This window comes from Nicotiana sylvestris, chromosome 11 (assembly GCF_000393655.2).
Source record: "Nicotiana sylvestris chromosome 11, ASM39365v2, whole genome shotgun sequence".
NCBI classification, from domain to species: Eukaryota; Viridiplantae; Streptophyta; class Magnoliopsida; order Solanales; family Solanaceae; genus Nicotiana; species Nicotiana sylvestris.
The window spans coordinates 23,578,318-23,593,551 of record NC_091067.1 but is presented as its reverse complement, the minus strand read 5'-3'; the positions used below and the strand labels follow the sequence as shown (position 1 = coordinate 23,593,551).

Sequence of the window (15,234 nt, the reverse complement as noted above, 5' to 3'; positions counted from 1 at the left end):
GTTAATCTTTACAATTTCCAGGGAACAAAGATGCCGCAGCAATATTACTTATTCAACAGGGAAAGATGATAGCTGCCATATGCAGGACTTGATGAAAAGGCAGCAGATTCACAAACTACTTCAATGATCATTTAAAAGGGGCAGCCTGGTGCACTGAGCTCCCGCTATGCGCGGGCCCGGGCAAGGGTCAGATCACAAGGATCTATTGTACGCATCCTTACCCTACATTTCTGCAAGAGGCTGTTTCCACAGCTCGAACCCGTGACCTCCTGGTCATGTGGCAGCAACTTTACCGGTCATGTTATGGCTCCCCTTCTTCAATGAGCGATTAGATTATGGAAATAACATAACGAGGCTTTGGATCTGTTTTTCTTGTCCCATAAGAATAGATTCTCATATATATGATTAGTAACCCACCAACCTACTGTATTGACATTTTCGGATCCTGTCATATTTCCCGTCACTCACAATGATGCTTATATAAAGTTTGTTTTCAACACAAAGAGAATAAATAAGTAAAATTCACATGACAGTAACAGTGGGCAATTTAGTTCAAAGCATGATAGCCCAAGCCAACATAATGGTGGATACACAAACCACAGTATTACACCTAACCTGAGATCTTGCACTTCATTTACATAGTCAGCAAACCAAGCAAATGTTTGAAGCTTATAGGGACAGTTAGTTTTAAAACATACCACATCTGAGAATATTGTAATTGAGCCATTCATCCCAGGTCTTGCTGTCAAAGTTCACTTGCTGCTCTTTTTGTTAGTTCTAAATTCCTTTTTTACACATTATCTTTATGTGCTATTTCAGCTATGCAAAATATCAGATTCAAGCAAAAACTGGAAGATAAAAATGCAAAGGAGGGATCCTAAACTTTTCTTTTCTCAAAATTTTATGATACAACAAAATGGAGCCTGTCTACAGACTACAAACCTGGCCTTTTCATTTGACCAGAAAAACGGTTCAAAGTTTGCTCATCTTGCCACAAAAATTGTCCGAGTTCCATATTGGTATGGAAGGGCATCTTACGTTTACTAAGTAGTGTTTCAGCATTCTGACCTTCACCCTCTAAATTTACCGGACCTGTTTGCAACACCGACGGACTATTGGCAGACTCCGCAACAAAGAAAGGGAACTCTTTGTCTTTACTAGTAGAAACAACCTCGAACTCGTCTCTTTGCTGAAAACTGTCACTCGGCCTAACAGGCATCTTAGGCTTCCTAAATAGTTTTTCTGCATTGTGACCATAAACCTCCAAATTTTCATGAGCTCTGTGCAACCCTGATGGACCAGTAGCAGACTCCGTGGGAAAGAAAGTGAACTCTTTCCCTTTACTGGTAGACATAAGCTTGAACCGATCTCTTTCATGAGAATTGTCGCTTGGCCTAATGTCACCAAAGCAACCAGTTTGAATCTTTTCCAGCTGCAAACGAGAGTTTGCGGAGCGACCCAGCCTTAAGGACAAATCGCAATCCAATTCAGGCACCCTCCTAGTGTTGTCCCCATAATTTGCTTGACATAATTTTTCTTGAATATCATCTCTCCCATAGGGAAACAATCTCGGGAAGCAGCTGATTTCAGCAGGCTCCGCCATGGATTGGTATATAGGTTTGCCAACAATTACATTACGTTGAGGTTTTTGGAAGACCATAGGAGAAACTTCAGGCTGAACATCAGTACCATAGTACAGCGGATATACTGAACCCACATCAGCTGAACTGTTACTTTCCGGAATAATAACGTTTTTTGCACTTGAGGAAGCACCAAGATTGTCGATGCTAGGCATTACAGGCCTGTCAAAATCTGAAGCTAATCTGGGTGAATTGACATTTGAAGGTCTCAAAAATGTGGGTTGGTTCGCAGGGCGAAATGGTAACGATGAGTTAGTGTTTTGCTCATTGGTACTTCTACTGAAAACTTTAGGAGGTACACATTGAGGTTCTTGATTTCTTGGGCTGAGGTAACTCCTCGGATTAGTGTTCCGCTGGCTCCTAGACGCTCTCTCCGCAGTACACCCCAAATTAAGAGCAGCTGAGCACCAAAGTTTCATGTTAAACAAGGCAACATAATCACTCTGAAAACTATATACAAAATGGCATGGTTCTTGTTGAGGAATTGAGCTAAAAACAAATGGAGCAGTAAAAATGAATAGCAAGGCAAAATAAAGTAGTGAACTTTTTGGTACCTTCAACACAAGGAGGCAAGAACTGTCCAGTCTCTGCAGTCTCATCTCTCCTAATTATAGTATCAATGGCCTCATTTAACCGGTCCCAAAGTGTTTCAGGATCCATATATTCAGCCTAATATAGATGACAAAAAAGCATACAATCAAAATTCAAGAAACCTAAGTTAAACCCTTTCAAGAAAATGAAATCCAAAAGAAGAGGAAAAAACCTCAGAATTAGCTTTGGAGTACATAATTTCCTCAGCTTTGAAAACCACAATAGGGAGCTTCTGTTGCCATTCTCTGTTTTTTTTAGTAACAACACCATGCCTTTCTTGTACAACCCTGATCAAACAGATGGTGAGCAACATCAACACTTTAAGATAAATGAAAATTCAAGAAATCACACCTCCAAAATTTTCAAGTACCTGAAAATTTGTTGTATAATAGAACCTCTAATGGGTTGGTGTCTATCACTATGCCAAGCTCTTCTTACACACTCATAAGGTCTGGGTCCTGGCCTAGGCATCTTTTTTCAGCTATAGCACTGTGAAACTAACAAAATGCAAGAAAGATGATAACTTGACAGAAAAAAGAAGCAATTTTTCTACATGGGTATTTGGCCCAAGAAGTTCTTTAACTTTTAGGTATTTGGTTTTAGGCTCAAAAACTTCCCCTAACTCCCCCACCCCCTTTCAAGATTTCTACACTTTTTTTGGGGGAGAAAAGGGGGGAGAGATGCTTGTCCTTGTATTTTCCTTTTTTTTATTGGGGGGTTTGAGTGCAATAATATAGTGGGGTTCCTATTAGCAGTTGAAGCATACAAATAATAGCTTGAATATTTCATGTTTAAACTCTCACTATAACACTTTATCAAGCGTTTGGACATAAAATTATGATTTTTGAAAAAACAATTAGTATTTAGAATTATGTTAAAAAGTAGCATTTGAAATTCGAATTATTTTTGGATATACATTTAATTTGAAAATCTGTTACAGTTTTGCGAATTGAGAAAAAAAATTTCCTGAAAATTTCAAAAATTTGAATATTCTTTTAATGATAACCCTTAATTTGAAAAGTTTTTTGATTTTTAAAAAACTTATTTTCGAAAATTCCAAAAACTTGCAAAATTTCATGGACAAACATATTTTTGAAAATATTTTTTGAAAAAAAAATTATAGACAAACGGAGCCTTAATTTATCCATTTCAAACTTAGATAAGTTCGTGCATTCTATATTTATAATCGTGTTATAAGTTATAACAAAGATTATTTCAAAAATCAATTTAAGATATGTGCCATTTGAATCAGACATCATTATCATTTTAACTTAACAACGAGTAATATAAATAGCGCTTGTCTTTGTATTTTCATTTATTTTTTTGGTTGGGTTTGGATGCAATAATAAAGTGGGTTTCTTAAGTACCATAGTAGTTGAGGCATTAAGTAATAACATGAACATTTCATGTTTAAAATTTAACTATACCCTTAATTTATCCATTTCAAACTTTGATAAACAGATTTATTTGATATTTATAGTTGTGTTATAAGTTATAACAATAGATTATTTGAAGACTTGTTTTAGATGCGCGCTAATTGAGTCAAACGCCACTATTATTTAATGTAAAGTAATGTAAATAACGCTTGTCTTTATATTTTTCTCTTTTTGTTTGGGTTGGATGCAATAATATATCCTAAGGGGTCGTTTGGTATAAGGTATAAGAAGGTATAGGGGTGGTATAAAAAATTAATACCACCTTAATACTCTGTTTGGTTAGCAAACCAGGTATAAGTCATCCCGGTGTTAATTTTAACACCGGGATAACTTAAACCTTATAGAAGGTGGGGTAATTAGCACCGGTATAACTTATACCTTATTCTTAGAAATTATACAATTATCATTCTTAATACAACATACCAAACAGTGAATAAACAACAATTCCAACATAATTAATCTCAGAATAACTTATCTCAACATAACTTATACCGGCATAAGCTCTATTCTAACCAAACACCCCTAAGTCTCTTAGTAGTAGCTAAGGCATACAAGTAATAACAATGAACATTTCATGTTTAAACTTTCACTATAACAATTGATATTATTTTTTTCAACTTTGATAAATAGGTTAACCTAATATTTATTTATAAGGTATAATTGAGATTATTTAAAAAAAAATATTTTAAATGCGTGTAAGTTGAGTCGTCACTATTATTTAACGAAAAGTAATATAAATGGCTTATTAGCCCATATAGAGAATGATATGTAATAACGTGTCCCCTCAAAATTGCACAAAGGAGCCCCCACAAAGCTCTCCCAAAATGCAAAAACCCCCACCCTCACAACTGTCTGTACAAAATAGCTCATCTTTGGCTGCAATTTTGGGACCACAAAATAAGAAATAGCTTAATGGGATTTTGCCCATTTTCTTTAAGTTTTTTTTATCTTAACTCCGTACATGTATTGGAGCCTGATAAAATTCAAATTCACATCGGAAAGTCCTATAAATCACGAAAGAAGAACTAACTTAATGGGATTTTGCCCCTGTTATAGGTTTTTTTATCTGGCGTTCGCGGGGGCGAAGCTACACTTTGGTCGGTAGTCAATTGCCCCCCCTTTATCGAAAAATTACATTGCGTATCTAGGTAAAATATTAGATTTTAGAGTTACATAACATATATTGAACACTCTTTGTCGGATTTTTTTTTACTTATTTCAAGTTTGAACATCCTTAAGAAAATTCATGGCTTCGCCACTAAGTGTTCGGTACTCGCATTGGATCTAACAAAATTCGAATTTACGTCAGAAAGTCCTATATTAGTGGGTATAACGCTCTTTAGTAAAAACGACTTTATACTTATGACTCAAACACGAAATTTCTAATTAAGAATGAGCAAGTACTTTTCACTTCACCATAAACTTATGTTGGTGCTTGGTGGGGTTTGCCCAACTTTCCTACTCCTCATGTTGTTGCTCTTTTTTGTGGGGTTTTAAAAATATATATATTAGCTATCAAAGAGTTTAACAGACTCAAATTGGGTAGACAAATTATTTAAGGACTAGGTTGTCGTGTTCTTATATCTTTTGCAAGGATGGGGTTTCTTGGTTTTGCCAAATATCTTTTTTTTTTCTTTTTTTTTTCTTTGTTAAACATTTCTTTTAGGGCCATCCCTGTCTTTGAAAAAGTGACATAGGTGTTTATTTTCACGAATTTATGTAACAAGTGAATTGTCTTTCATATCAAAGTAAACCCTATTTCCAGGGACGTACGCGAGATTTTTCATAAGTGGTGTCGATATTTAAAGAAGTAGACAAAGAAACAAATATAATAACGACATCATTTTTTTTTTTAAAAGTACCTTACTATAACTCTCATCGATGAGGTTTCATATTTTGGAAGATATTCATAACAACCTCATTAGGAGTAAGACTAAATACATTCTTTTCTATGTAAGGCACCAAACAGCTACTGAAAAACTCATCATCCATTCGACTCTACAAATCCGTCTTTATTAACTTCATTGCCAAAAAAACTCTAAAAAGCTTTTGAAAAAACAGAAATCATATTGCTCAAAAATGAAGCTGTGAACCGTTGACCACTGCCTTAAATTTCAGGGAATTTACCAATAAACTAACTATCTTACTTTGACTAAGTTATGTCATTTTATTTTACTTATACGCCTTTTTTCTTTTGCATATTACATATATATATAATTAAAAAAATCGGCGAAGCGGTGACGAATGACACCGCTTCAACAAGGGTAAATCAGTCCCTGCACATTCCCCATATAAACGTTATTCGGTGTAAACATAAGTGGAGACGAATTTAGAAATTTAAATCAGTGATACGTAGAGTGACAGTACACTATTATACTTTTGTGACAATAGGTGTGAATTTAGTATAAGTATATATTTTGCTTTAAATTTCCAATTGTATGCAGCTTGAGCTATAGTACGTTCACTGCATATGTGAATCTTTTACATTAGAATTCACAAACATAGGTGTTTTAAATGTACAACAATCAATACAAGAAAAACGGCAAGGGAAGAGGGGGGGGGGGGGAGGAGGGGGACAATTTACATGCTTATCATTTTCTAGCATTTTGAAGTTACCACTTCGGGATCACGGACCGACCATAAAATCATGTTAGATAAGTGAAACGCGCTAGCTGGAACATAAAAGTAATTTCTCGTATGTTATTACTAATTTATGTCATTATGTGAAAACTTTTGTCACCTATGTAAATTATATATGCCCTATATGTATATATTATACATATTAGGAATTGGTACATAGTTTGACTTTCTTAGAATATACATTCAGTATAGTCATTAAGAAAAAGTCAACCCGATACGTAAAATATTTCGCGTTCACGCAGGGTCCGGAAAAGGGCTCTCATTCCCCTATCAATCCAAACTGACATGGATTAAATTAACATGATAAAAGAGGGGTAATAATAATAATAATAATAATAATAATAATAATAATAATAATAATAATAATAATAATAATAATAATAATAATAATAATAATAATTTCTATGCAAAGGACAAAAGGATAATTTTCAAAAGAACTACTCCTAAGTGAACCCAAGAATTGAGGGGAAAGAATTACTTTATACATGTCATTTTCATGGGAAAATTACAAAGTAAATAGACACTTGTTACGTTGCAATCAAAGTCTCAAAGAGGAAAAAAGGGCATGTTGTATGTTTTTAGGGTATGGGAATCTCTTAGTCTGTCACAGTATTAAGTATTAACCCTTTAAAATGAAAGATTTTGGAACTATGGTCCACCTTTTTTTGCATTTTCTGACAATGCAATTATTTTTTCATTTAGATCTTTATTAGAAAGATTCACATTTATGGATTAACTAATTTACCATTTAAGGATAAAGTTTGATTTTCTGATAATGCACTAAATTTGGAAAATCTTTTTTTGTTTATAACAAAATCACTGAAATTCATGAGTTGATGGGTTCTAATTTAGAAAAATTTTGTTAAATTTATCACATGGTGGAACCATGGATAGGATCCACTTGAGATTTTGACACATTGTAATAAAGTAAGAAATTAGCATTTTTTGTCCTTCGTGTATGTCCTAAAATACAATTCGGTCCTTCATGTTTTTTAATTGATATTTTCACATGGTAATTTGATGATGTGGAGGTAATGAGGCAAATTGGAGTCTTTAGAAACTAAATTGACGCTCAAGTTTGCAATCCACTTCAAGAGTAAACTAGTACTTACCTAGGTTAGAGATTTTGATTGGTAAATTTCATGTATGATCATTAAACTTTATCTAGTATAAAGTTAAAATCAGAATGTTACATTAAAATAACTAAATTTTACTTATTGTAAAAGTCACAAAATTATTTTTGTCTAGTTGCTATAACAGCAGATTTATTAATGAACTTAACTACCTTTTTGTCCGTTCTCATTTGGAGTACTAGTATTTTTTTCATTTAATGCCATACATAATTTTTAGTTAAATATGGACCTTAATTCGTAACACGGGCGGCCCTTCCATAAAGTAACTAAAGCAACCGCTTTAGACCCCATATTTATGGGGGCTTTATTTTTTGTTACACCTAATAGACTATGTATATGTTTAAAAAAGAATTATGTAATGTGAAAAAGTTTGATTTCTTTCTTTAACAAATATAGAGATGAAGGATTTGCAACTATTATGATTTCTACCAAGGAAATTGTACTTGAAATGAATATCGAACCCGAATTTCGTAAGAAAAGTGTGATATATATGAAGTAACAATTTGATGCGAATGTTGATAATGCAATCTCAAAATCTTTCGAAGAGTCCTTTAGAGTTGATTATTTTTATACAAAATAGACAATGGTATTTTTTCACTTCAAAATAGATTTGAACAATTCAAAGCATATGAAATATTTTTGATTTTCTATTAGGCAGTAAAAACTCAGATCACTAGATGTCGAAAATTTTAAAAAATATTGTCTTAAACTCGAATGTTCCTTAAAGCACAATAATCAATTCGATATTGATGAGTTAGATTTATTTTCTGAATTTAAAGTATTAATAAGAGAAATAGTACAATTAGAATATAACAGTTTAATTGATACATTTATTCGAATAAAAAGACTTAGTTCTTTCCAAATGCCTAAATTGCTTATGGAATAATGTTCATAACTCATGTTACCGCTGTTTCAGCGGAAAGAAGTTTTAAAAAGTTAAAATTGATAAATTTTACCTAAGAACAACAATGTCACAAGAAAGGTTAAATGGATTAGCTATATTGTCAATTGAGAAATACGTATTAGGAGTTATTGATTATAAGAAAATTATTAATAACTTTGTATTTAAGAAAAGCTAAAAAACAGACTTCAAACAAATAATAATAATAAAATAAAAGTTAAGATCTCTCATAAAGTTTGGCTTTAGGCCACAAAATTCGTCGGGCCGCCCTGATTTGTTAGAAGCATACATTTCTTTTGCACAATAATTTTGTCCCCCAACGGTAAAATTTTATTGTTACTTGAGCCGATGGTAGCTGATGGTCTACCGAAAATTGTTTGTCTATCTTCACAAGTTAGGGGTAAGGTTTGTATTTACATTACTCTTTACATATTCCACTTATAAATTTACACTGAATTTATTGTTGTTGTTGTTGTTAGCAGTAAAATATTTTTGTTGGCCTGCATTCTGCCTCTCTCTTTTTTATCTTATGTCTTGTACAGAATTCAAGTCTCCCATCAAATTTTATTGATCATTCATACACAACAAAGTAGGTACCTCTATGCATTAGAAAACACGATAACATTTCTTAAAAGTTTGTAGACATGAACATATATTGGTGTAAAATAACATGTATATGTTTGAAACGTCGAGTCATGACGCAAATTAATCTGTACACCATCATTATAAGGAAAAGATATTGTTCGACATTAATAACTCATAAACAAAAAGATATTAACACTAAAAGATGATCAAAGGAACATATTTCAATCATGGCCGGTCTTTCTAAGAGTAGTCGTCTATAGGGGCATAATCAATTAATAACCTATGAGTTCATTTGAATCCTTGATTTTGTATAATGTTAAAAATAATTATTAAATATGCAAAAGTTATAGAATTTGAACCAGTAAATTAGATGAAAGTGGCAGAACTGAGAATCTAAACCCATATAGTACTATTAAACATTAAAAATCAAAAGAGTTTTACATGAACGTACTATCAATATCACTACTTGGTGAAAGAATTTAACGTATAGATCCAAGAAAATGAAGACTATTGAATTTACTTGCATGAAAAAGGCAATCTCAGTAATTTTGCAGAAGATTGACAAAATCATGAAAGATTACCCATCCTCCTTTATATATATAGCAACTCATGATCAGTACCCTTATTTATATCTATATAATTTAGTTCAACTACCAATATATTACTCATTGGTGTAAGAATTGAACATATATATAGACAAGAAAATCAAGGCACTTTAAACTTGGATAAAAATGGCAATCAATGACACTTCACAAGATTGAGAAAACCAAGAAGATCAACCTTTCCCCCTCGTAGGTTGCAGCTCACTAGCTACTCACATTAATTTTGCGTATGGTCATGCAATGCTATTTACTACTCCCTCCGGTCCACAATAAATGACCAATTTATTTTTGACACACTCATTAAGGAAATATTAAATTCTAGACGAAAATAGTTAGTGTAACTAAACTACCCTTCATTAAATGTTGCACCATAGTTATAGTAGTACTTACTTTTCTTCTCAAATGTAAAATGACTTTTCAGGGATACATACATAAGGGTAATTTTGAAAAAATAAATTAATTTTTTCCTTTATTATATAAATGGACATTTATTTTAGAATAAAATAAAAAAAGCAAATTAGTCACTTATAGTGGACCGGAGGGGGTATAAAAATAAAAGTCATAAATTATTTTTCATCACATTAAAATAACTGAACTTTCCCTATTGCAACGGTAAAGTCACAAAATGTAATCTATCATAAAATGGTAAATATAAAAAATATTTCTTATCTCGTTAAAGTAATTGAACTTTACCTACTATAGCGATAAGATATACTGATCAAGATGACTTTAATGTTAAAGAGTGGATAAAGATTTGTGATTTTACTGTTATCGCACGTAAAGTTTAGTTACTGCCACAAGGATTGACTGAGTTAGTTGCGTGAGTGAATTCTCACAATGGAGACCTGGGATTTATTATCCTCACCAGCAGCCTCCTCAGCTAGAGCTCGTCGCACCGAGCTTACCTAGTGCGACTTACATCTCTGGTGTGATTTACGAGCTATTGCACAGTAAGAAGGTTACTCGGTGTGCACCTAAAGAGTAGTGACTGTGGGTTCCTAGGGTAATTTTTCAAAAAAGATAAAGTTTAGTTAGTAATTCTAATGCAATAAAATATTAGTGATTTCATTGTTCTAGAAAATAACATTCAGTGACCATACGTGAAATTAACCGTGTCGCTTCCCTCTTTAAAATCATGTCCCTCCACTTGATCAAGGACAAGTACTAAAGCCATGATGAATGCCACATCAATGGCAGCCTTAAGGCATAGCAAGAAAACATCTTTGCCCAATACAACATTTGTGTCAGGGTCCATTTTTCTTTTGATCTCAGCTACAACCACTTTAGCCTCTTCACTCTGATCTGTTTTAGTAGGATTGTACAAGATGGTGCAGTTCCTTTGCAAGTATGAGCCTTGAATGTTGAATTCTTGAACTGGATCAGTACTATTGTAGACTTGTGCTATTATATCATATTGTCCTTATAATTGATGACTTGTGAATGCTGAAGATTGGTTCTTGCCCTTCTTTTTTCTCTCCAAGAAATCCTTCCCACCTTTGATGAAGGCTTGGCTTCTAGAGTAAAAAAAGAAAAAGGAATTCAGCTTTAGAAAGAGGATTTAACTATGTTTCTATTACTTGAATAACTCAAATGTGTTGTAGTGTAAAAGGCCGCTCGCATTCACCTAGGGTTCGGGGAAGGGTCGCATTCCAAAGGGTGTGGTGTAGGCAGACAATCCTGATGCAAGTATCAATGGTAAAAAGGAGAAAACGATTTGAGTTCCCAGGGTTGTTTGATTATATTTTTTCGATCCTTTTTATGGGTTAGATAGACAAATAATTTTGGTCATGTATATTTGTTACTTTAAGAAATCAAGAATACATTAATTTCTTTTTTTAAAATTGCACCCCGTACACTGCTACAAGAAGACATGTTATCATAAATTAGAGCCATCAATATGGGCTTGGCCCGTTAGGCCAGCCTAACCCAGCCTAGTCCAACTCGTGATTTAGTAGGGTTGGGCTAGAATTTTTGGAGCCCATTTAAAAACGAGGCTTTTAAGCCCGGCCAAAGTAAGTCTGTGGCCCGTGAGACTTGACTGAGGCTGGACTGTGCCGGGTCGTGGGCCTAATAAAAGTATATGACACTAAAAATAACAAGAAAAGTATCCCAAGCTTAAAGTTTATTAAGCTTATCATATTAAAAGATCAACGTCTTAAAATGTTAATTAGTTTTTAAAATTTAATTATTCTTAATATTTAACTAATTAATATTGCATATGAATTGTAGATGTAGATGAAAGTGAAGATGTTAAGACAAACTTCTCACAAGCGGATTCAAATGTGTTTGATGAAGATGATGTATCGGATATCCCATAAGCGTCATGGACGTTCTCTTGAATAGTTTGTTTTGGCCTTTGGCTTTTAGTTAATGAATATAACCTTGCCTTTTACTTTTTTAGTGTTTACTGTGATATATTGGAACGATATAAAATGTTATTAAGTTTTATGAAATTTTTCCAATAAGATTTTTTTAACTTTTAAAAATTTATCTTTTTTTAGGTTAGAACTTAAAGAAAAAAAATATAAAATTATATTTTAAAAAATGATGGGTCAGCCCGTGGGTGGCCTCAACCCACATAGGGCTGGGATGGACGGACCATTATAAGGCCCATCAAAATGGTGGACTAGCCCAGCCCAGCCCGTCAATTGCTAAAGCCCACGCCCGGCCTCGCCCATATTAACAGCTCTATCATATTTACTTATTGAAGAAAAATATACAAATTAAACACCCCTCAACCAGTGGCTGAGTTATCATTGGCACCTCTTCCCGAAAATTTACACTGTTTAACTAGGTCAAAAATTTATTTTTATGTATATATACTATATATTGACTTTCCTTATTTTTTATGTATTTAATTTTTTGAATTTTGGTACCCATTAATAAATTTGTTGACCCTGCCACTGTCCTCAACATAGCATTACAAACCAAACTCCCGGCCCTTCTAAATTTGAACACATTCTCTATACTATGTTACTATGCATCCCACTTTATTATTCTTAAAAAGCAAAAACTCAGCACATAGCAATGGGAAATTAATGGATAACTAATGACATTACCTAATTATTAATATTATGCATCTATTTAACCAATAAAAAAAAACCGTATTTCCTAACTAATACTAATAAAGACATTTTTCCGGTTAATTTCTAAAATAAATTAAAACCATAAGTCAATTTAAAACAACAAATATATAACTTTTTAAGAATCTCATTATTTCCGATGAATTGAGAATTTTGAAAGGAAAAAAAGAGAGAGAGAAAAAAAACAGGACAAGATTGGAATTTGGAGATGAAAGGAATATTTTACTTTGTGTCCGACACAATTGATGACACTCCAAAATATATATAAGTTGTACGAGCACAAAATAAAATTACTTGTAATTTCCATAAAAATCAAAAAGAGTAATAAAAATAAAAAAAGGAAAAAGAAAAGAGATGAGACCTTGCGGTGGAGAGTGACAAGAGAAGTGCCAGCGGAATCCATGAGAACGAGTTCATCCTTGGGTCGTGAATCGGGGCAGTACGATTCGACCCGAAAAACGATTTCACCACTTGAATTGTGAACAATGAAGTCATCACCAGGGTAGAACAATGAACTCTTATGAACTGTGAGATTTGTTTCTTCTTCAAAACAGAATCTCTCATTAACTATTCCTCTCTTACACCAAATAGAAGCACTCATCCTTCAATTGTTCCTCCTTTGAATTAGAGATTTTGAGTTTAAATATTTTAATAGAAAATACGAATTAGAAAAGACTTTATGTGTCACAAATCCGAATTAATTGAACCTCAACTTGGTACCGGACGTGCCCAAAAATCTCCAATTCCAAATGAAAAATCAATTGCAAACTTCGCCGGGGTTGAGAATTGAGACGAAATGGAGTGAAATGGGAGGAGGGAGTTAATGGTACCAGCATTATATATTTTTCTTTTTTGATTATTTTGTTATTGACGGTGGTGGGATGTCAACTTTGAATTAATCTCTGAAGTGATATTCTGATATGTATGTTTGTTTCTATACTTGAGTAACATAATTCTCCACAATTATCGATGCTTATCCTATTACCTGCAAAATTTTCATGCACCAATATATATTAGGATATAGCAATTAGAGTGGATCTAGAAACTCTTGAGTATGAGTGCTAACACTAAAAAAAATTGGAAAAAATTAATAAGTGGGAATCATCCTCAAAGTAAATAACCCAATATTCAACTAAATGCGAGCACGGATGCTAACAGATAATATTAGACTAATTTTAGAAAATTGTATATAAAATATCTAATTTGACGGTGAGACCATGAGTTCACGTGCCCTATGATTGGAGCTATAAATACGTTTGTGATTAGAGTAGGAGATTAGTAGATAGTCGAGCAATCATCTTTCCCATACAAGTAATATTAATATATATTCTCATATTTTCCTATTTTTAATTTCGACTACTATCTGTTATTTCTTTCATTTCGATCATATTATTACCTTGCTCTTATTACTGTTTTTTCCATGGATTCTATACCGTGTCTTTTTTCTTTTTCTTTATGCTTATGTGTTTCTTGTTGGTATTATTGTGTTCAAAATCAGAAAAGTAAACAAGCGTTAGTTCAATAAATAAAACGTAAAATAATTTCGAGCCCACTAAATGCACAATGTGTCCTTAAGAAATTTAATCCCTTCACTGTTGCCCAAGGTATACGGATTAATTCCTCCCAGGATAGAAGAGAATAACTATTCTGTGATAGCGGCACTTCAAATCACAGAACTTCAGCGAGCTCAACAAACGGACCAAATCACACTTGACACTTATGTTTAATTAGAAAATAATTCAACAATGTAGAAAAGAGGGAAAAAGATTTCAGATTTTTCATCTATAAAAAATAAGGTCAAGCCCCTAAATTTATAGGCAATGAAAGGGTGAGATGAAGAGGTACAACCCAAGAGGTGCCTCTTCCATTTTCCATTCACGCCCCTTAATAAAAACGCAACAATCCCCTACATGAATGAGGAATGGACATATATGAAAAACATGCATGAACATACTGTGTGATTCACAAGTAAGGATTAATCGCATCTGGATAAGTAGGTTTCCCTTTGAATTTTCCGTAGTGAACTTATGTCGGATATACTCGGTCAATCGGTAGATTTGATATCTTTGAACCGTCGAGCTTTGGTGTATACCTAGACAACCATAAGTCATACAATCAATCCTTAACCATCTTCGGTTCTCCCGGTTGTGTTCGTTTCAGCCAAGAACACCGCCTGGTTTCATTAGTGCTTAGAGAATGAGCCTTTACTTTCATTCCCCTTAAAGCGGCTTACACTTTACACTCACATATGTGATTTTTAAACGTGTAATCTTATAGACACACTATCTGGTCATATCCTGCCAAACTTAGCAAATCATTAAAAAGCTTTAAACTTTATTGACTCATCAAAAAGCCTTAATGCTTTACCTTGATTTCTGAACATTGTCTTCATCACGAGAATATGTTGAGTTATTTGACAATGTTGAACCGTTATTCATAACTTTGTTTGGTCTCTTTGAACCTAGCTCTTGGGATCTCCAGTCTGCTAGGTAGAGTTACCGCCATGATGACTTGTCCTAGGCCTTAGCCCCATTTCCTTCGATGATATTTCAACTGCCTCTCTAGATAGGCCTTTTGTAAGTGGACCCGACACGGTATTTCTTGACTTTACGTAGTCAATCAT

At 33.4% G+C, this 15,234-nt stretch overlaps 1 protein-coding gene across 1 annotated transcript; it reads right to left on the bottom strand.

Annotated features, from left to right (window-relative positions):
* Positions 1-873: 873 nt before the first annotated feature.
* Positions 874-2,946, bottom strand: LOC104217040 (uncharacterized). Its single transcript, XM_009767194.2, has 4 exons — positions 2,602-2,946; positions 2,404-2,518; positions 2,195-2,309; positions 874-2,040 (listed from the first exon to the last, which is right to left on the bottom strand). The coding sequence occupies exons 1-4, from the start codon at positions 2,700-2,702 to the stop codon at positions 935-937; spliced, it is 1,437 nt and encodes a 478-aa protein (XP_009765496.1). The 5' UTR covers positions 2,703-2,946; the 3' UTR covers positions 874-934.
* Positions 2,947-15,234: the final 12,288 nt, after the last annotated feature.